Raw genomic sequence first — 22,093 nt, 5'->3', positions numbered from 1 at the left:
TGGTGGTGAAAAGTTGGGAGGCACTGCACTGCAAGTAGTCTTGCATTTTGTTGTTGCAGTTCATTTAATGCATTAACAGTAAGTTTTGTTCTTATTCTTTGTGTCTAATAAATGCATGTTCAGATAGGAAGATTCTGCTATGCGGACTGCTTTAATGCATGTTTTGCACAACATTAGCTGTTAATACTTTTTTAGGAGGTGGGAAGAACAGATGGCAAGAAGAAAAGAAACCTAAACGTTGTTTGAAAATGAAAGATGGATGGGGCTCGTGTTGTACACAGAACATACCAGAACGTTAACCACCATATGTCATGTCTATGTTACATCGAACAAGTCTTTCCAAGTGTTCTAAACGTTGTGTTTAGCTAAAACGCTCCCAGGGTGAAAGACAAATGCTTAGAGGGAAAAGTGATAGGGTAGGATGACATACTGCTATGGAGTTTTCACTGCCACCTCTTAAACTTGAAGACCTTTGCCTTCAATCTTGGTAGTCCCAAGGTGGACACACTGAAGTGGCTTTTTGGTGAAGAGAAAATGGATATCTGCTATAAAATTAAAAATGGATTGTGCTGGTGTTGCACCACACCTTTCTTCATTCTCTTCTTATGTTGGGTTGGTGGGGGCTAAATGCAAAAATGCTTGTGTATTTAGATTTAGGTGAACCTTAAAGAACCCCAGATGGTAAAAATTAATCCGGAGTCGTCCGTTGTGACGTGCCTCATAATGAGATCGAGGTTTTCGCTTGCTAGACCTCAGAATTTCAATAAATTTATGTGTTCATGTTGTCGCACTGTTTATTTTGACTCTAATCAATTAAACTGTTTGATTTTAATGCACTTTTTGTACCAGTTAGATTAATTCTGCTGCCAGCCTATCAGTTTGATCATGCGGTGATACCACCTTTGCTGCAACACTTGATTTGGCTAACTATACTACAGTCAATTACAGCCTAAGAATTAAGAAAAAGCCCTTGTCACGAAAATGGGCTGTGCTTGCCCTTCATTCCTTCTCGCTAAAAACTATAGCTCTAATAGTGCCTGCACAAGCACAATTCATTATTTTATCCTTAACTCTTTTAGCGTCACTGATGTACCTGTATGTTCTCTACTCTCTCCAGTTGGATGCACAGAGTAACACAAAGTTTGTGAACTCCGAGGTAGCTCCACCATCTGTTCTATAATTCTAGAAGCATATTTTCTCATTCCTTTGGGTTTACTCAGTCTGAGTCTTCAGCGCATGGTTGTGCCATGGTGGCTTGCTAATTCTCAAATGGGAGGGTAGCTGGCTTCCAGACTTTTTGACCGCTGCCATGGCAATTCTAGATTCAAATATATGTGCCATAGGGCAAGGCCACCACTTTAGTGTGTTTTTGCCATCTGTTGCACGTTTGTAAAATATATAAATTTCTTTTTACCCTGACACTGCAGTGCTCTTGCAGAAGCACGTACATCAAAACGAAACTAGGCAAGAGATAGAAAATGAAGATGGAAATGGTGAGGACCATAATAAGAGTGCATTTGCAATTATCTGTGTTATTTTTTTGCCCTCCTGAATAACCAGAAATAAGCTATTGCTTTCGTTTTATAATATTGGAGAAAGCACCCAGACACTGGAGGTGTGTTACCTCTGAATAAACCCGGCAGTAAAAGGGTTAAAGGCGCTTTATAGAGGGGGGGAGGCGGGGAAAGAGGAGGACATTGTAGTACGAATGCAATTACTAACAGTGCAGCATCCATTTTTCAGACAATTGACCAGGGTGCCTAGCAACCTAGAAAAGTCAGAGAAATTCTGAGCACCTGGAAAAATTTGAGAATTGTCAGGGAACTTTTAATTTTACTCAGTAAAGTCATGGAAAGTGACCAATTAAACTGCTTAAGTTTCAAATTCATGTACGTTGATTCCCCACAAAGTTCCTAGGCTCTCTGCAGCACTGCGAGTAACCTTTCCTTCACCATAACTTTATTTTTAGTCACTATAATAAAGAAATTGACTTTTGAACTATCTGCAGCAGTCCTCTGGCTCAACGTGAGCGCACACTGAGCCCTTGCATGCACTTGCAAGATAGAGCAATCTTCTACAGGGGTACAGTTGTTTATAAGCAGAGCTTGCCTCTTGTGACACCGAAGGCTTTTGCGAATGGAAGGCTTTTGTTTCCCGCGGTCTAGTATATATAGTTCTGTGAGCTGACGCTGCATAGCGCCTGCATTGTAGCCAATAGAAACATGTGGTTATTACAGGCAGTTTTTATTAGTATGACAAATCCAGTGGGTTGCGCTGTCATGCCCTTGGGGCGAAAACATGTGGAGTCCATTGATGGAGGAAGTGGCTGGACATAGCGTAGAACTGCCGTGACTGCTGCACTAATTCATTTTATTGCACTATTAAAACCCGGTTTTAATAATGTCTTCATTAGCTACTATAGCGCAGCTATGCGACATAAACCAAATCTGCCATGATGAAATAAGCTTTTGCGACACTGCTGAAGAAGGTCCTTTGAAGAAGTGCCCGTATATAGTAATTTCTACTAGGACTGCACAGTGCTTGCTTGGAAGACGCAATAAGAACTATGTGGCAGTGCAGTGAAAGCCATATGTTCTGCAGTGCTTTCTTATAGGAAAAGGTGCTGTCAGCACATCAACTGCCAACCAGACTAAGGCTGGCATTGTAGGGAAGACGTACAGCAGATCAGTGACTAGTGGGTAGAGCAGTGACCCAAAATTAAAAATTTTTTTGCTTGTGCATAGAAATACTTTCAGTGAACCCCATTAAACAGGTTATTAGGGGTCCTGCTGCCTAGTGAACCATCATTGTTATTTTTAATTGGCCATAACAGTGTGCCATTTACAGCAGACCACTTAGTAAAGGTGACTTTTTTTTTCAAATTCAGGACCTTCTTTCTCTGCCTATTGTGTTTGTTGCATGACAAAGCACTTTTCTCCAATTACTTATGTTTAGAACTGCCTCTATCAAATAATAAAATAGCAGTAAAGATAGCTAAAGGTTCTCTAAACTTCATACCTTCCTGAACTTGCTTCTTGATTCAACAATAAATACTGCAAAAATAAAATGATGGGCAACAACAAAGGGGGAAGGGACATCACAGTGCAATTTCTTTAAATTACACACAAAATGATTCTTTATTTATGAATATAGGTATAATTACAAATATTTCTTGTACACCATGCCTTGCCTTGCATTGTGAAATTGTAATGGCGCTTAGGTAGACAAACAATCTTTTGGTCCGCCAGAAATATTTTGGAAATACACTTCACTAAGTGTAGTAGTTAGCTTCAACTCTTTAAATATAAATTGGAGGGGGTCGACTTTATGGTTGATGAATTTGGCATTAAATTACTCTTTTGACACCGTTATTCAAAATAACAAGGAATATTCCATCTGGAATTGACAAGCAGGCTCTTAACTGCTAGAGCTATGGTATTTGCTGTCTTTTTGAACTTTTGCTCGATTAGTTTTTTTTGTTCACACTGGTTGTACTTTTATATGGGTTTTATCCCAACATAATTATGTGCCCCCACAGAGCATGACCATAACAGTTGTCAAAATTTTGAACGCCCTGCAAAATTTCACTTCCAAAGTAATGTAAAACTATTCCAGTACGTTTTTATTCTAAATACGTCATTAGCCCTTTGTGACTGGTATTTCGGGTTGTGCCTATGCATGCACAGACATAAGAAATTTGACCCATCTAGGAGGGCTGGCTATTAGAACTGTTTTGTGTTATCCCAGCCTTAAATCTTGTTTGATGCCATCTGTTCATATGGCTTTGCAAGTGATAGCCCAACCACATAATCTGAAGCACATTAACCCACAGAAACCAGAAGCTCGTTTTTTTTGTGGTCTTGGTGCCTGGCACAGAGGCAAAAAATGAGAATTTTTAACAGGACATAACGAGTATTTGATGTATTGACTGCACCCGAAGCACCGCCAGGACAGATGCTGCCGCTGTAGGAGTAAACGCTGTGGTCACCATTGGGGTTAGGTACGTGTGTGCTGACCAGCTAAGTTAAAATTATCCGGTGAAGGTCTCTTTCAGAATTGAAATAGAAGTTTGGGCCCATGAAAATGTATGGGCACCGACCTGGACCTTCAATTGGTATTGAATTAACAAAAAAATTGAATTAACCAGAGTTTAATTAAGAAAAGTCTACTATACTTCGATTTTTCCTGGTGCCAGTGTGAGCTGAAATTTTTCCCACAGTTTTGTTTCGTCAGTATTGCCTAATATTTTAGAAATAAAGAAAATTGTGTTGAAAGAATGGTTGCTCACTTCTAATGTTTTTTTTTTTTTTTTTTTGTCGTGGAATTTCTCTGCGGTAAGGCATGGAAAACATGGAAATGTTGGGGAAATTTGAAAAATGAATTAGTTAGACACACTAATTGAAATAAGGTGAATACAATGAACTAAATTCCTTTCGTTATAATTATGCACAGTAATAGCAGTAGAGGGAAAAGCAGAAGCATTCATTACATAAGGAGTAACAGCAAAAAACAAGAAAGAAAATATATACAAACTGAAACCACTGGTTTACAGTGATTACCACATTAAGTCAACCAGACAATGAGATACAATGCTATTACAACAAATGATAAGATTAGAATGGCAGAATAAAATTAGTATAAGAGTCAAAGCACAATTAGAGGAGGTGTCGTAGTGGTCAGTGTCGAACCAAAACCTTTGCATTCTGGTTCAGCAAAAATGGTTCACTTTCTGTTCACTTGTGGAGCAAAAGAAAAAAATAAATAAATAATGGTTTGAAGTGGTTTAGAGCAGGCTCGTGCTCGTTCATGCTGGCTTGCATTTAACCTGGGAACAATCACAGAAAAACATCATAAATTTGTTTTTCATAAAAGCTCAGCTATGCTCCTGAACTGCATGGCAAGACATAAAAAAAGCATGCTTGCTGTTCTTCAAGTCAGACGTACATACAAAAAAAAAAGTCATATTATGGAAGCACACCTCAGAAGGAGTATGTCATCTGTCACACCTACTTCAGTTTGTATAGCAGTGTAATCAAAAGCGACTACTTGGCAAGGGAGCACTTCATTTCAGTGATTTTACTTTAAAAGTTGCCCACCACATGATAACTTTTTGACAGTCAACAGTTTGAAATGCTGACAAGTGTGTTACTAATTATGGCTGCCTGCTGAAGTGACACATTGAAAAGCACGCTAGTGGTGATGTCACTTTTGAATTGACCGCAAGCTCGTGTGAATATACAAGTGAGGCAGTATGGTTGAGCCACAAGTGCAGACAGTGCATGAATCATGAAGTATGAATCTGGGGAGTGATTGTCCTTAACCAGTTTTAGAGAACCCGCTCACCGTCCTCCTTCGGACAATATCGTCATTCACTGGTGCAGCCACTAAGGAGGTGCACTACTGAACACTGAGCGGCAGTGCTCATTCATGCCTATTAAATAAATAATCTTCTGTTTTGTTTTGTTTCGAACATCTTAAGGACAACATACACGTCCCAAACACCATGTTCAGATTTAGAGCTCACCTGTCCACGCAAGACGTGTTACTGCAGATCAAAGAAAAGTCATAGACAAACTGGACACGCACAGCAAAAGTGCCATCCTTGCACTTGATGTGAAAGGGGCTTTCGACAATGTGTCACACAAAGCCATACTGCAACACCTCAACATATATAACTGCGGGAAAAGTATATATAATTACATCAAAGCTTTTCTGAAAGAACGGACAGCCACAGTGTGGATAGGCAACTTATGCTCTGAGAAATTCGACATACCGCGAAAGGGAACGCCACAAGGCTCCGTCATTTCGCCGATGTTATTCAATCTGGCGATGAGCTTGCTACCCAAACAACTGAAGCAAATGGAAGGGATTGGTCACGCAATATATGCTGACGCTCTCACCATCTGGACTATGGGAGGGTCGACAGGTAAGCAGCAAGACGCTCTGCAAGAAGCGGTTAACACAACGGAAAAGTACCTGGAAGCATGCGGACTGACGTGCGCACCAGAAAAGTCGCAACTCTTGGTGCTAAGAAAGCGCACAAGAGCCCGACAACCGCAGCCGATACCAGACCCGGAAGTAAAGGTGGGAGGCATCATGATTCCGCAGGTAACAACGCTCCGCATCCTCGGACTCCTGATTCAAAAGGACGGGGCCGGGGGAGCAGAGTTGGAAAATATTCAGAGAACAGTGCAACAAATATACCCACCTTATCAAAGGAGTGACGAGCAAAAGGCACGGACTCAAGGAAGAAGACTGCACGAGAATGATACAAGCGCTGCTCACGAGCATCGTCTCCTACGGGACCCCATACGTTGACATGAAGAACAGTCAACGAGACAAAGTAAATGCCCTCATCAGAAATTCGTACAAACTTGCATTGGGCCTGTCCCCCTCCACGTCCCCAGTGAAACTACTCAAAATGGGAGCTCACAACACATGGGAAGAGCTCGTGGAAGCGCACAACGTTAACCAACTGGAGAGACTAAAGCCAACAAAAACGGGAAGAGCCTTGCTCCAAGATCTGGGCTACCAAGTCGAGGATGAGAGGCACCTACCTCGGCGTATCCCACACGAGATCAGAGACAAGCTACACATAAGTACTATTCCCAGAAACATGCATGCCGAGTACGACAAGGAAGGGAGACAGGCGAGAATACAGGCGCTCAAGCACATACTTGAACGCACCAACAGCAAAGAAGAAAATGGGAGATACACAGACGCAGCTGCGTACAGAACAAATGACCGATTTGCAATCAGTGTGGTTGACAAGAAGGGCGAACAACTTACAGCCGTGCTCGTGCCCTTGGCACGTATGGAAGAGCCGGGCCATTGCAACGTGCAAGACCCTGGTTACTGTGGGGCGGACTCGCAAGAAGCATGCAGAAGGTATGTGAACGGAAGGATCGGAAAGGCAGCACTTCAGGTCTTCACCAACACCGAGATAGAAACAGTGCAAATCCTCTGAAAGCTGGGACACGAGTCTCTCGCGGGGAACCAGGCAGCGCATGCCACGGCTCGAGATCATGCACGCTGAGCCATCTCCGACACGCAGAGAACACGGACCAATGACTGTGACGAGGATGATGAATGGATATCCAAGAAGTACTCCGATATCCTGGCTCACTACAGGAAGCAGAGGCGTCGCTAACCCCCCCCCCCCCCTTCCCGCGCACAAGATGATGAGTAGGGAACAAGCGATAACCTGGAGAAGACTCCAGGCTGGAACCTACCCGCATGGAACACTGCTGCATGCCATGTATCCGGGCACCTACGGGAGAGACTGCAAGTTCTGCCCGCAAGACACGCTCAGCACCTTGCGCCATACGCTGCTGGAGTGCAGGAATAACCGCGAGGTACCACTGTCATCATCACCACCAGGCGATAACATGCAGGAAGAAGCGGACTCAGAAGAAGAATCGGAAGACTAGTGGAAGGCTGTGCTGGTGACGCAAGACCCTGACAGCCAGCTACGGTTGGTGGACAGGGCTCTGGTGGCAGCAGCGAGCCATGGCTACCTGGACTGAGGAGGCCACCCACCTTTGGGCTCAAGAAGCCTGGTCCAGCAATAAAGTTTATTTCTCTTTTCTGTTTTGTAAGGTTCATGTCATTGCCCTCTTATAAAAAGGTATAGAGATGAATTCCGAGGGGTTGGATGGAAAAGAAAAGACCCAAGAGTACTAAGTTAGGCAATGTGGCAAGCACCACAGACAGGACATGAGATATGTGCCAAGCTGTACTGTTTGTGTCTGTACATTCTTCGTCCACACTTTGCCATGCTGAAAGCAAAGGCAGCTAGCTGGCACATGTATACCTACCTGCCAACTCTACTGATTTGTCTGTGAGACTCCCGATTTCCGACCAATCCTAACTGTATGGACACGGCCATAAATCTTCTGAAAAACTGCCTTGTCCCCACTGCAGGATGGGGGGTGGGGTTGGGGAGTCATGCAGCACAGCTGAATCATAATTGACATTATGCACTAGGTAGCTAGCCAGAGTCAAATTTAAATCCATGCCATTTGTATGTAGGCAAAGTAGATTTTTGCTTCAGATCGAGATGTATGTTAAGGAGTGGTGTGAGGCAAAGGTCTAATATTCATTAGATAATGACTGGTTTCGTTAAGATAGCTTCGCCGCTACACAACAAGCGTATTAGAGTGGAAAGGGGCCACTGTCGCAGGTCATAGCATGTGTTCCTTAATTATACAAGTGCACATGCCCAGTCTCCTGTCACAGTATTACACTGGGACACCTGATAACTTTACTGCTAGCCATTTAAGCTATTGGTGACGTTGCTGTGGCACAGAAAAGGAAAAGTGCATCCCACCCCCGGCAAATCTCCCAAATTACGAGGTTGCCAAGTATGTTCATACAAATTCTCTCCTGAGGGAACTCTGCTACAGAATTTGTAACGCATAACTGGCTGTCCTCGTGGCAGCACCAGAGTTTATCTCCTCTAGTTGGCTGCCTTAGCCATGCTTCTGCACATAAGTTCAGTGCGAGTATGCAGACCACACCTTCTTTTACTGTCACATTAAATTCCACGTCATTAATTATGGACAACAAACACTCAGTATTGTTATTGCTGTGATTCCTTACATGAGTGAACAAAAGGTTAAAGGTATTAAAGGAACTTTCTGGCAATATTAAACATGGAAAAATTCAACCTTATATGAAAGATACCTTTACATGGACCTCGGTTGATGAAATCAGTGCAGAGTGAAAACATTGTTTCATGTTCCCATCTAGGGTGTTGGGATGTGGTGTCATAGGCGGGCCTATGACACCATGCCCCACTATCATGACCAACATATCATGACCAACATATCATGACCAACATGTCATGTCTTGCACCAAGTTTTTGTCTTAACTTTTTACATTCTTTAAGTGCATTATGCCCCCAAAAGCTGCTCTGCGACTTTTATCTTTTTTTTCTGGCTGCCATCTGCAAGTGCATTGGAGGCAAAGAGCCAGCCACCTATGATGCTTGTGCTGGCTGGGTCATATGGTGACCAGTTTCATTGCCAAGAAGCGAGGCTTTTAAAAATACTAGTCGGTTGATTTAGACATGAGCTAACATGAGGCAGTTCAGATCTCTGAATATTTATGGTGCCTCTGAATGAGCCCTCTAAAGAAAGATGTATGTGACGCTTGTAGCACAACAGTAGTGTTACTTTTGTTTTGTGTGTGTGTGTGTGTGTTATCAGATGTTAGTGTTAGGCATCGAATTTGCACTGTATGCACTGTATTGTTACACCTTGACTTCATTGTATTGTATCATATATAAAAAAGCAAAATGTGTGTGCTTTTACTTTAATGCATCTTCGAGTTGTGATGGGCTCCATTGTGATGACAAATAGTTGCTAATCTGTGTTCGTGGTGTTTGCGCATTCCTTCTTATCATTGTGGCTGTGACTCATTATATCCTCCCAAAACAAACCGTGGCTTCCACAGGCTGAGAGTGGTGTTTTGATAAAGGGGGAGAAATGCTGTCTTTCCTTTGCTGTCAAAATTAGTTGAGCTGTTCTGTGCCCTTTAGTATAAGCTTCAAGTTAAATTGTGAAGAACCCAGCTTCACACGTTTGCTGTTTGTTCCTTTATTATAGAACAAAGACTGAACATTGGTCAACATATGGTGGGACTAAGAAAGTTATAAAAAATGGCTATGCAAGTATGTACTTGCATTGGCTTCACGAGTTGTTTCTTTCAATGACATTACGAATGAATGCACATTAACACACGGTATTGATCTGGCTTACCAACTTTGTTCACTGCAAGCATTTTCAGCATCACTGTGTATGTCAGAGTGCTTTAGAGTGCGACTGTGTTTGCATTTTTATGTTGCACTAGGTCTAGAACTTGGAAGCATTATGCATGAATTGGACACAGCAGAGAAGATATGCCTCACAAAGGTTCGGGACGCCATAGTTGCAGATGTGGAGGTCAAGTTTGTGCTACCCTACATTGAAGAAGCAGGCATCTTCTCAAAGGCAGAGTGTGAAGATATCCTGAGACAGGTGAGAAAAATGACCCTATCAGCTTCACTGTTGCCATTTTAGCATACCTTCAACTTTTGTAGCGGTGAAAATGTGTTTTACTGAATTACAGATTTTATCCTGTTTGTAAATTTCGATTTAAGAAGTTTCTTTAAAAAGTTTTTAGTAGATTTGCAACAATATTTGGTTGATCCAAGTAGATTTCAAATGCAGTTTTAATGCATTGAGTCCACCTGAGCTCTGTTGTAGGGCTAAGTTGAGGGTATAGTTATTTCAAATGGAAATGAAAGGATCAAAAAGAAAGGCCGTAAGCATCGTAACTGTCTCATGTTTCAGTGGACACGTGGATACCCCGGCAGCCCTGAATAGAAGACCTACAGGATTAAGAGGGAAAGTAGTAATAAAGAAAAAAAAAGTATGCTTTAATAGTAAAAATGAAATACAGAAAGAGATAGTAGAATCAAAATTGCATAAATATGCAGTACTATCAAAATGAAAATTTATTGAAAAGCCATATGAAACGCATATAGTACTGCAATAGGAATGAGATAGGAACATACTCATAGTAAGCTGTGTGCATGTGCGCTCACATGCACTGGTTCAGATAAGCAATCTTTGCTTTATACACCCTTTTGTCATATTGGCATAGCACATGTAATTAGGCTTCCAGCAATTGTTTGACTGTCTTATGAATCCTCCCATGACAGACGTCTGAAGCAAGCGTAGTGGATTGCATAACTCATTATGTATGCATTTACATGTACTGCAGGATTCTGTCGAAAACAAGGTCAGACGCCTTCTGGATGTCTTGTGTTCCAAAGGTGAAGCTGGCTATAATGTGTTCATCAAGGCCCTAGAACATGACAATGCCTACGGGTGGATTGTACAGAAGCTTCACATGGAGCATAATAACATCAAGGAAGAGAATGTTTATGTGCACAAGGTAAGGCTGCCATCACTTCAGGGATGATTCGTGATGCTTGTAGCTTGGCAGGATGTAAGCACTTGTCATGCCTGGGGCTACTAATACTCTTGGTCGACCACTTTCTGAGATGCAATCACTTTTGCAAAATTTGATGGGACTTGTTACCGGAGACGTCGATTTCTATGGCCGACAGGATTCCTCACATGGTGCCAAGATAACTTTCAGCACTGTATGTGGAACACTGTTGCCAATAGGCGCTGATGCTTGTGCTGCCAAGTCATGTGAAATCTCGCGAAAGTGGTCATTGCTCTGAAACTGATTGACTGGGAACACTGCCCCTGGTGTGGATCGGTGATAGGTAAAGAACCCTGCAGGCAGCGCACATTGTTAGTTGTGCCGTTTTTGTGTGCACTGGGCGACATTCATAGATCTTACTGATGTTTCAATGACCCTTTGAGTAGGAGCTTACCTGAGTTGATATGTTTACTGACCTTGTGGAGAAGTGGAAGGAAGTATGCTTGCATGAGATTTTTACAAAGCACAGTTGTAACTGCAGTGGTCATGATGGCGAAGCCACTGAAAACCAACGAACTTGCTGCTTCATTCTCACTGTGCCTACCAGTACTTTGTCCTTTTCATGGTAACCAGTGTACTGTAACCACTGTTGCTGAATCTAACAGTATTTTGCATTTTAGCACCTACAGTAATATATCATTAGTTTGGCCCTCGTTATTTTAGTAAATTAAATCATTTGAACTCTTGCTCTAGTTCTGGAAAACATAATCATTAATTTAAAGGCTTCAGACTTGTTAATTTGGCTATATTGTGCCGTGCACTGGTTGTTTAGACTACCCCCAAAGTGTGTCGAGCACTACAAATGTGCAACACGAAAGAGAAAAAGCAGTGCTGTAGTCACAAACCACTTTCTTTGTCAATGAAGAGAAACCTACAGAGGCAAAGCACTCGCAAGCAAGAGTGCTCCTGAAAAAATGTCTCACACTCATGTGTGTTAGTTTAGACCAGGGGAAGAGAACACATAAACAACATAAACGTAAAACATAAACAACAGCAAAAGAAGATGAAATGCACCATTCAGTGTTAAGTTTGACTTATTTGTCTGCTTTCCTCTTCTGCATTCGGGCAAATGTGAAACACTTGCATGTGGAAGCTACACTGATTCATTATGTGTTTCAAGAAGTGAAAAGCGCTGTCTAGTGCTGTCGGACTACTTGGTGCAGTAAGACATGTGTAGAAGCTCCGCCCCCATAGCTTTCCTTTCATTGCCACAGAAAGTTGCCTCGAATATGGCATCCAACTGAAATATAATGGTGCAGTAAAGGCTCGTTAATTCGGATCTCACGGGACTGGGAAAAATGTCCAGATTATCCGAAGGCTGAATTAACGAATGAACAGGAAAAACAACATTAAAATCAAGTTGGAGAAGCATACCTTTATTTACTGAAGTATTTTGCAATAGTCGTCTACTTTCTTGCGCAGATTCCGGCTGACATCACAATTTTTCTTAGCTCTTCCAAGTGGCCAACAGCCCGCAAACTGTCGGAAGTGCTCAGGCAAACGCCTTCCAATATAAAAAGCACCTCCGTGACTTCTCGTGAGGTGCGATGAGGCCATGGCTGCACCTCCTCGCATGGCTATTCGTCTGAATCATGGTCTTCCTGGGCGCTCGTGACATCATTAATAATTTCTTCATCGGTCAGGAGACCAGTTGTGGCGACACAATCATCAATCGCGATGTAGTCCTGAAGGGTCACATCTGTGGGAAGGACAGCATCGAAAGTCAGGCAGTCATCATGGGTGGACTCGGCTGACACCTCATCGGCTACTGCCGCATGCTCGGGCCTCACAACACCGCTGTGCCGAAAACAGTTGACGATGACTTGCAGAGGTGTATTTTTGCACACGTGGGTGATGATGTGCACTGCGCCGAGTAAGTCCACTTCATACAGCTTTCCAACTTCCGAGTATAAAATCATTCGCTGTAGCAGGTGCTTTCGGCACTTCGACTTCATCTAGCGAATGATACCGTGGTCCATTGGCTGAAGGGCACATGTAGTGTTGGGCGGCAAAAAAACTACCTTGACACTCTTCAGTTCCACTGTACAGTTATGTGCACTGCAGTTGTCAACAACCATACTTATCTTGCGCTCCTTAGACGTGAAGTGCCATTCTAACAGCTGCAGCCAGCCTTGAAAAATGTCCGAGCTCATCCAAGCCTTCCTGTTTGCTCTGTACTCGACAGCAAGGCTTTTGATGTTTTTAAAACAACATGGCTTATGCGCCTTCCCTATGACAAGTGGCAAGCGCACCATGCCAGTCATATTGGTGGCAAGAAGCACAGTTATCCTTTGCTTGCACTTCTTGCCACCAATGCACGAGTCCCCTTTGAAGGTCATCGTCTTGTCGGGCAGAGCTCTGAAAAATAGAGCAGTTTCGTCTGCATTGAACACGTCACTCGGTTCATATGCGGCGATGTGCTCAAGCAGCTTCACATTTTTCCACTGGGTGGTCATGCTTTCGTCAATGCTGGCCTTTTTGAACAAAGGTGACAATTGGGACAGTCACTGAAAGCCAGAGCTTGCAGCAAGTGTGAAACATGAACGGGCATGCCCACACACATTGGCATCAGTGTGTATGTTTTGCTCCGATGCCATGCGAAGCCTTCTTCCCTTCTCTCTTGACTCATGCTGTGGGGCGGGAGCTAGCCAACATGCCTGGACAAGTTGACCGCGCCAAGCCACAAGTGTAGACAGTGACGATCCCCTCCCTCTACTGGATGAGAGTATTGCCGGAAAGCTATAAAAAGACAATCACCACCACCAGCGACAGCTTTCACCTTTCCTCTTCAATAAGAGTAGCTTGTCCAGCTGACTGCTTTTTACATAGCAGTGTAATTAATAATGTTATTTTTTCGGTATGTTGCCTCATTTCTGCCTGGGTCTTCTCCCACGGATTGACCTGGTCAAGCTCCATGCCACTGGGCCAGTGCTACTCGAGAGCTCCTTTTGCAACACCAACAGATGGCGACGACACAGACCTGAAAGTCTACACAGTCCTGATTCTGCAGTAGTTATGGCGAGGAGTGGCTCCATTTTAAAAATGTGCTATGTTTGTGATGTCACAAACATTACGGAAGTGATCAAGGATAAAGAAGCGATTTTACTGTGGCCCTAGTGCTGGCACCAAACATGCCAGCTACGTTGTAGTGGACAGTTACGTAGTAGCTGGCCGGCTCATTGGTGACATATTAATCAGGACGTGCACGTAGTAATGAAAAGCATGTGTGCCCGGATGAAGACTCTCCTCTCGCACCGCTGTTGCATTGCAAAGGTAGTTGAGGCCCTTGCTCGCTGCGAGTGATTATTAGATGCGAGGTGATGGTAGCTTCTGAGCTGATATTGTGCTAAATAGAAACTAATGTTGCGGATTCCAGTAAGTAAAAAAATACAGTAAGCATGTTTTTTTTGTTTATTTAAAGGGGGGGGGGGTTAGTAATTCGACATAGTTGCCGTATTTACTCGCATAATGATCACACATTTGTCAAAAAAAAATTGACGCTAATTCAGGGGTGCGATCATTATGCGGGTTAAATTTCCTGCAAAAAAATTTTTTTTTCATTTTGCGTTTGCTGCGGGATGACAACAGGTCGACAAATAGGCGGCTGCTGCGGTATGTAGTGGTGGACACCAAAACAAAAAATGGCGGCCGGCGGAGCAAGCCGAACGTGCCGAACTGGATTTTTTTTCTTCTCGCGAGTACATTACGTGCATTGAAACAGTTTCTTCCGTGTCAGTAATGAATAATATTGTTAATATCGGCAAGTTTGCAGCAATAACGTAGCCATGTCCACTTTGAGGGGACAGAAACAGATGGTCGTGCTTAGCTGCCAGTGACATAGAAACACATGCAAGCATGCTGCGCAAACTGCGGCATTTGTCTTCACTACTATCCTAATACGGCACGTTTCCGCTAAGGGTGGGCGTATATCTTAGCTGTGTTACAAGCGTCGGTGTATGAATAGGGTACACTTCTAACGTGTCAGTGTAAACGTGACTGCTATCGTTGCCGCTCGCGGTTTGTTGCGTGCCCACGAGTGCTGGCGAGAAGAATCGAAAGGCGCCTTTTTTGTTGTTTTTGTTGACCACAACCATTATAAAGCCTACACATAATAAAGGCAAGTGTGGTTGTAGTTTTTTTTTTTTTTTGTCATGGAAGTGCAGAAAGGGATGAAAGGAATGCAATGGGGCATCTGCTTAAGAATGTTTGGTGCGTGCAGACCGCTTGGTTTGTCTTGAAGAGTCATTCACATAGCATTCGACAGATGGTAAGCGCGATCATTATTAGCTAGACTTGGCACACGACATATCGCTGCGGCAAGTTCAGGGTGCGATCATTACACAGGAAATAAAAAAAATCGAATTTTGATGAAAAAATTCAGGGGTGCGATCATTACGTGAGTGCGATCATTATGCGAGTAAATACGGTAATTCAAGCAATTTCTCTGGTCTGGATTGAGCTAATCGCAGTTGCATAACGGAAGTCTCCTGTGTATATGTTGACCACACGTGGCCCCATATGGCCTTGTGAACCATTTGGCTGCTTTATACTTTGCATCCTAGCACTGAGATTTGGAGCCAGTCCTGGTTGAAGCTATAAGCAAAGCACCCAGCAGAGTGTTATGGTACAGTTGCTATCTTGTTGAGCGTGAACACGGGAGCGCGTGGCTTTCTGTACTACCAGTGCAGTTAAGCAGCCCCTCACAATATCTGTGTGCATGAGCGGCGTGAGTAGCTTCCCTTCGCGCGCATGACGTCATCAGATCACTGGCTTGTCGTCTGCTAGCTGATTTTTTTCTCTCGGTGGTAACTGCATTATGACTGTAACCAAAATTGGTATGCTTCCACTTCAAACGCTGTCTTCCTCATGCTTAGAGTTACCTTAATTACCTGAAAATTGTGACTACGACTACCAATTTTAGATTTCTTTACTAGAACTATCTCCCTGAAAAAAATTTGAACTCTTTTTTTTTGCACTTTAAATAATGAAATATGTTACTTAAAACATGCTTAATTGGACAAAAACTTATAATCCTGGCTGCTGAATTAAATTTTTTTTCTTCTTGAGTGTGGCCTTCCATCTTAACCCCAAAAATGAAAGTATGCTGGGAGGTTTCGACCATCTCAACATGCAGCTGCCATTCTTTGTGCTCCAGAGCACTCAAAAGCACTCGGCAAAACTACATTAAGTGTGGTGGTTTTGTAAGTGGACAGATGTCATTCTGAAACCAAAGGGCCCAGACTGTGATTCAAGTGTCACTTTTCTACAATATTGTCTCATTGTTGCGACCGTGAATAATTCAAATGTGGCAGAATGACAAGTCACAAAACACTCTTTATTGAGTGAACCTATGCCCACAAAGACAAGTTACACTTAGAGTAACGAGCACATGCGTCAGTTGTCGAAATCTTATCTGCTGGTCAAGCATGACAGCTGCTTATACATGTCTAGTAGAAGATTCCAGTGTAATCGCTGGTCCTCGCATGCTTTCCAAATTGTGCAACACTATTTGCTTTGTGTATGCAATTCATTTATAAAAGGTTTTGCTACAACATTGACAACAGGTAGAATCAGCCAGAGTGATTGAGAATGTTGTGATATAAGCAGGTGCATCTTGTGGTGAGCAATTAATGTTTAACATTTTTTAGCCGATGAAACGTGGTCACCGAAAAAATATATACAAGTATGTGTATCAATATGGACGCGCTTATTTACTTTACTTTGCAGGTACTTCAAAATGGGGGAGTGCCATTTCGTCTCGTGCACCTGGTGAAACGAAGAAGAGCTGTGCAAGAAATAAGAGATGCATTGCGGTCTCTCTGCTCTAGTAGGCACTGTAGCAATGGAGCTGTGGTTCTGCATGGCATGATAGGTTGCGGCAAGTCGATCCTGGCCGCAGAGGCTCTGAGGGACTATAGCCTGCTAGTCGACTGCTTCCCAGGTGGGGTCTACTGGCTGCCGATTGGCAAACTGCGTGAGCAAGGCGATGTGCTGCTCAAGATGCATCTTCAGCTCGACCGCTTGGATCTTGGCTCGCACAAGGATGTCGGCACCGTTGAAATGGCGACCTGTCGGTTGAAGCGATGGAGTCTGAACATCAAAGTGAGTGTCAAACATGAATCTGCACATGCAGAAAAAAATTAATTGACGATTACGATACTCCGTAATGCGAAATTTGAGCGCAGCTACATACATGTTTTCATTTCGCAGTATATAGGTTGGTGTGGACAATCTTGATTGTACCCGCCGTGGTTGCTCAGTCGCTATGGTGTTGGGCTGCTGAGCATGAGGTCGTGGGACCGAATCTCAGCCATGGTGGCCGCATTTCGATGGTGGCAAAATGCGAAAACACCTGTGTACTTAGATTTAGGTGCACGTTAAAAAACGCCAGGTGGTTGAAATTTCCGGAGCCCTCCACTACAGCGTGCCTCATAATCAAAGTGGTTTTTGCATGTAAAACCCCATAATTTAATTTAATCTTGATTGTGCAGCATGTTGCAAACAGAGCAATGTGTGGCATGACTGCCTCGCTAATAAGGAGATCTCGAGAGGTGGCGCTTAGGTGACGTATGGGCGCGATTCACAGCAGCAGCCGCCGCAGAGAGCCCTCCGCTCATGCAGCACTTTGTTTCCATACAGACAATGCATGCTACTCTTGTGCCATCTCGTAGCCATCGTCGCCGCAAAGGCTTTCTTGCGTAGCACCATGCATTTCTTCTCTCGCTTTTGCCATACCCTCCTCCTCCGCTTTCAACTTCATGGTTCTGCTGAACCCTCCTCCTCTGCTTTCCTACTTGCGCTCTCTTCGCTATCGGCTTCTTTCATCTCCTGCTGCGTTCTGCATTTGCTTTCATCCGACTAGTGGTATAAGTCAGTGCTATCTGAACATTGAGGCAGACATAAGCGGATCACAGAGCATGAGCGTGTGCTGGAACCCGGTAAAAAATGACATAGTTTCGTTATCTGCGCGCGTGACTGCACAATGTGGGAACAAGCAGACGAAATGGAAGTACATCTCTCTTGCAACGGTATGGAGTAAAACAAAAGCATGCAGACATTAGGTTTGTGTGTTTTATTATTTTGCTAAACTATAATTCGTTTGTTGAAGCAGCAGATTACACAAATAACAAATGTTGCCCTGAATAATTATCGAAGTCACGTGTCACTACGAGCAACGTCACTGCGCATGCATGTACATAGGTGCACTTGCACATATACTTCACCTCTCCGGCTGGGAACGTGGCACCTACGAGGAGAAGGAAAAAGAGCATATAGTTTGAAATTTCAGCGCTTTCTGTGGCGCTTAGCACTGTAATACTTAGTAGACACGATCGTTAGTGCACATTGTATGCACTGCACTTGTCAGCTCAAAATGTCGAGGCCTGGTGAGGGGCCCTTTAAGGGGCTCAGTCCACCCACTCCGTCTGTCTTTCATCCCCGATCCTCCTTGCCTGTAATGGCCCCATCTACTGCTTGTTGCAGGCACGTCATTATGTGAGGCTTTAGTTAAACGTGAGAGGTGTGTACCTGGGCTCCTCACGTGGATCCGTGGTGACACAAAGATGACCTTCTGAGCAATAATGTGCCACAGCCAGCACCATGTCGCTCAGCCATGAGTGAAATCAGTGTGACACAGACATGGTTTGAAAACTGGACTTCCTTAAACGAGTGTGCAGATGCGGAAATTTCGTAGCCCGTTTGTCCTTCTTTAGCTATCGACTCCATAATTATGGTACAAAGCATCAATTCCTCAAGAGTGCCCCAAATAATTACAGCACCTTTTATACGACTTGTTCAAAATGCCCATCGAGCACACCATTGCTTTGAATGTGGAAAAGGAGGCTCATCATGCCACTGAAAGCAGAGGTTGTCTAGTCGCATGGTATCACAAACAACTTAACGGAGCTCACTAGTCAGCCTGGTGTGGTGATTGGAGGCCATACAGTGACTGTGTGGCCAAGAGCTGCCAAATTGGCCCTTCCATTTGTGCACTTCTCTTGGAAACACAGGGGGACATGCTCTCCTTTCTTGTACCCTTGAGTATAGAAGGGACTTGGCTTTTGGCAGCACGGCTGTAGTGTGTGTGTTTATGTGTCAGTGGTATCTGGTACCACGAAACTGCCGCAACATGCTTCAGTGATGTCATGAGTCTTCTTTTTCACTACCAAAGCCGCATTGCTGTTGGTTCACATATTAAAACTGGTTGCATTGAAAGGTAACGTAATGAATTATTTGTTGCACTCTTGGGGAACCAAGGCTTCATAGTGCAATTAGTACCGAGTCGATGGCTATATAATAGAGCAATAAAAATGAGGCAAACATTTTCTGTCACAAGGGTTTCTCTCAGTACACTCCTTTAAGTAACTAAGTACATGTTTAGAATCAAACCGTGTTTCATGGCTGAAAAAATAATGGGTGTATGGGCATATGCTTATTTTTTAACCCTCGGGAAATTTTTTTCTCCTTTTAGATCACACTCAAGAGCATGCAGGGATTGTCAATATCAAGTACTTGGGGATGACGAAACAAAAAACTTGTAGAGTGAAATTGGTATAGTTAGTCTTGAAAGATTGTGCTGTGTTGGTTTTCTTATTCTGGCTTCATGTATATTTAGCTATGGCTGTGTTTGTAATTTCTGCATTTGGGATGTCTGCATTTGGTAAAGATAGCGTGAGCGTAGAGCGATCTTTCTGTGACCCTGCTGGTTTCAGCATCTTTGACAGGTGGCAAATCAGGTTGAACCTAACAATGAAACCGCGTGAACGCCTGCTTTTTACTGTCTGTGAACGCTACGCACGGAGCTGTGATCGAGTCATGTGATGCATGGTGCCTTCGTCTGTCGTGCAGATTGGCCTTGCGATAACCGACCTAAGTATGTACAGAGTTGCACATAAAGGACACATACTCAAGAAACAATGATGGGATGCACCTTGTGTGTCCCATCGTTCTTTCTTGTGTCCATGTCCTTTATGCACAACTCTGTACATACTTATGGCATACCAACAGGCCCAAATAGATACCTCAGTGAAGACAACCCACCTGTTGTAAAGTTAAGATAACCCTTCTGTATTTCGAAGAAAAACTGGAAAGCAAAACTTATGCAGTAAATAGAAGATGGCCACAAAATACAGCTTCACTATTAAACTGAGAACCTCATTGGTAGTGAGTAGAACAGAATGCCTCTAATTCATTAGTTTCTAGGAAAAAAAGCAGTTGATTCTATTCAACAGAAATTTTATTGATAAAAAATATTTTCCAGACCTTCACACACATACTAGAAACGAGCTGTAATCAGTGCTGGCATACTAATTTGGTGTTTCCTTTTATAATAGTAGACCATACACTATATCTTGATTTCTATGTACCTATGTTGTCGACAGCTTGATACATTTTTGTTATGCAATGCAAGGAGGTTCCCAAGCATGTGCAGCATCGTATCTCTTGGCCCAAAATTTGCAAGCTTTAAATTTTGTGAGAAATCAGCATCGTATCTCTTGGCCCAAAATTTGCAAGCTTTAAATTTTGTGAGAAATGTGTTGATATTCAATATGCGATTTGATATTCTGCTTTCTTTAAATGCTTAATCATTTCTAAGCCTACCCAACGAGAAAATCCGTCCGTCCATCATGTAAGACGATCGCTTCCAAGATAGGGCCCACAGCAGTGAGCAAATTGACCTTCTTGCTGCCTCTCACTTCAATGCAAACTACCGTATTTACTATATTCCAATGCATCCTCGATTGTAATGCACACCCGTTTTCTGTGACCAAAAAAAAGAAAAAGTGTACAATACCGTGCACCTCGTGCTTTCATATAGAAATACTATTTTCTCTCATTCGGAAAAGACAGAATTTCTCAATACACTAAAGTTGTGATGAATAAAAACACAAATGGAAGCGGCGTACCTTGCCGCCAAGATTTTCACGGCGCCGATACGAGTTGCGTGGGGCAATAGATATCACTCATTGTTGCTATCAGACAACTCCTCGCTATCAACAGACCAAAGCATTTCATCCTCGGTGCTTTCCATGGCATTTGAAATCCCACACTATTTAAAGGCGTTGTTGACCATGGCAGACGAGATCGTGCACCATGCACCTTTCATCCATCTAGCAAAGTCCTCCTGTGGGGCACATTTCATTTTATTGGCGGGCGTGAATTCGTGGCAGCCACTGACAAGCCATTCGGTGTAGAGCGCCCGAATTCTATCTTTCACTGGCTTGTTCAAACAAACATTGAGCGGCTGGAGCTGCGATGTCATGCCGCCGGGTATCACAACAAGGTCAGTGTTGCATGCAGCCAGTCCTTGATGCGCTGGTCAAGGTGGCACCTGAACGCATTGAACACAAGCATCCCACGCAAACCCAAACTGCCGCCGGGTCTCTTCTGTCAAACGTTATCAATCCAGTCAGCGACCAAGTCCGTGGTCATCCAACCTTTTTCATTTGCACGCACAATCACGCCACCCGGAAACACGATTCCTTTCGGGAGCGTCTTCCGTCTGAAGATAAGATAAGGGGGCAGCTTGTGCCCATCCGCAGTGCAACAAAGCATTGCGGCGACTCTAGTTTTTTCGTGGCCAGAAGACAAAATGCGTACTTGCTTCGCCTCCTTCTTTTCAACAGGTTGTGGTGGCAGACATGTCAAAGTAGAGCAGCATCTGATCGGCATTTCCAATCTGTCCAAAGTGGTAGCTGTTTCTATGGCGCAATTTCAAAACCTACCGCTGAAAACTGTGCAATTTCTCTTCATATTCTTTGGGCGATTTCTGGCATATCCCTGTCCGCCTTCAAAGAGAAAAGCCTTTCTTTTCATAAAATTTGATAGCCAGCACATGCTCGCTTTGAAGTCATTCTGCATTGCCCCTCTCTGTAGGGCTAACTGCATTGCCCGTACTTTAAGCAGAATGAGCGTATTTTGACGCTGTGCCCCCCGCTGCTCTTTCACGTATTCCGCGAGAAGCTCTTATCGCCCATACTTTGAGGCTCACATGCCGCTGGGCCGCTGGCTGCTGTTGCATGTATTCCGCGAGCAGCTCTTCTATTTTGGCGAAGCGGCCCTGCTTTGGTCCACGGAAACACTTCCTTTGCATTGC

The 22,093-nt window shown here is 43.6% G+C and overlaps 1 protein-coding gene across 1 annotated transcript in view; it reads left to right on the top strand.

The window, feature by feature from the left end:
• Positions 1-1,387: 1,387 nt before the first annotated feature.
• Positions 1,388-22,093, top strand: part of LOC126537015 (apoptotic protease-activating factor 1-like) — a 126,916-nt gene continuing 106,210 nt past the window's right edge. The window contains exons 1-4 of the mRNA XM_050184118.3: positions 1,388-1,493; positions 9,853-10,019; positions 10,768-10,941; positions 16,726-17,100. Coding sequence (XP_050040075.2) covers positions 9,873-10,019; positions 10,768-10,941; positions 16,726-17,100 — 696 coding nt within the window. The 5' untranslated portion in view covers positions 1,388-1,493; positions 9,853-9,872. The remainder of the gene's footprint in view (positions 1,494-9,852; positions 10,020-10,767; positions 10,942-16,725; positions 17,101-22,093) is intronic.

This window comes from Dermacentor andersoni, chromosome 4, assembly GCF_023375885.2.
Source record: "Dermacentor andersoni chromosome 4, qqDerAnde1_hic_scaffold, whole genome shotgun sequence".
In the NCBI taxonomy this organism is placed as follows: Eukaryota; Metazoa; Arthropoda; class Arachnida; order Ixodida; family Ixodidae; genus Dermacentor; species Dermacentor andersoni.
The sequence above is the reverse complement of the archived record's forward strand: the minus strand, read 5'-3'. Positions and strand labels throughout refer to the sequence as shown.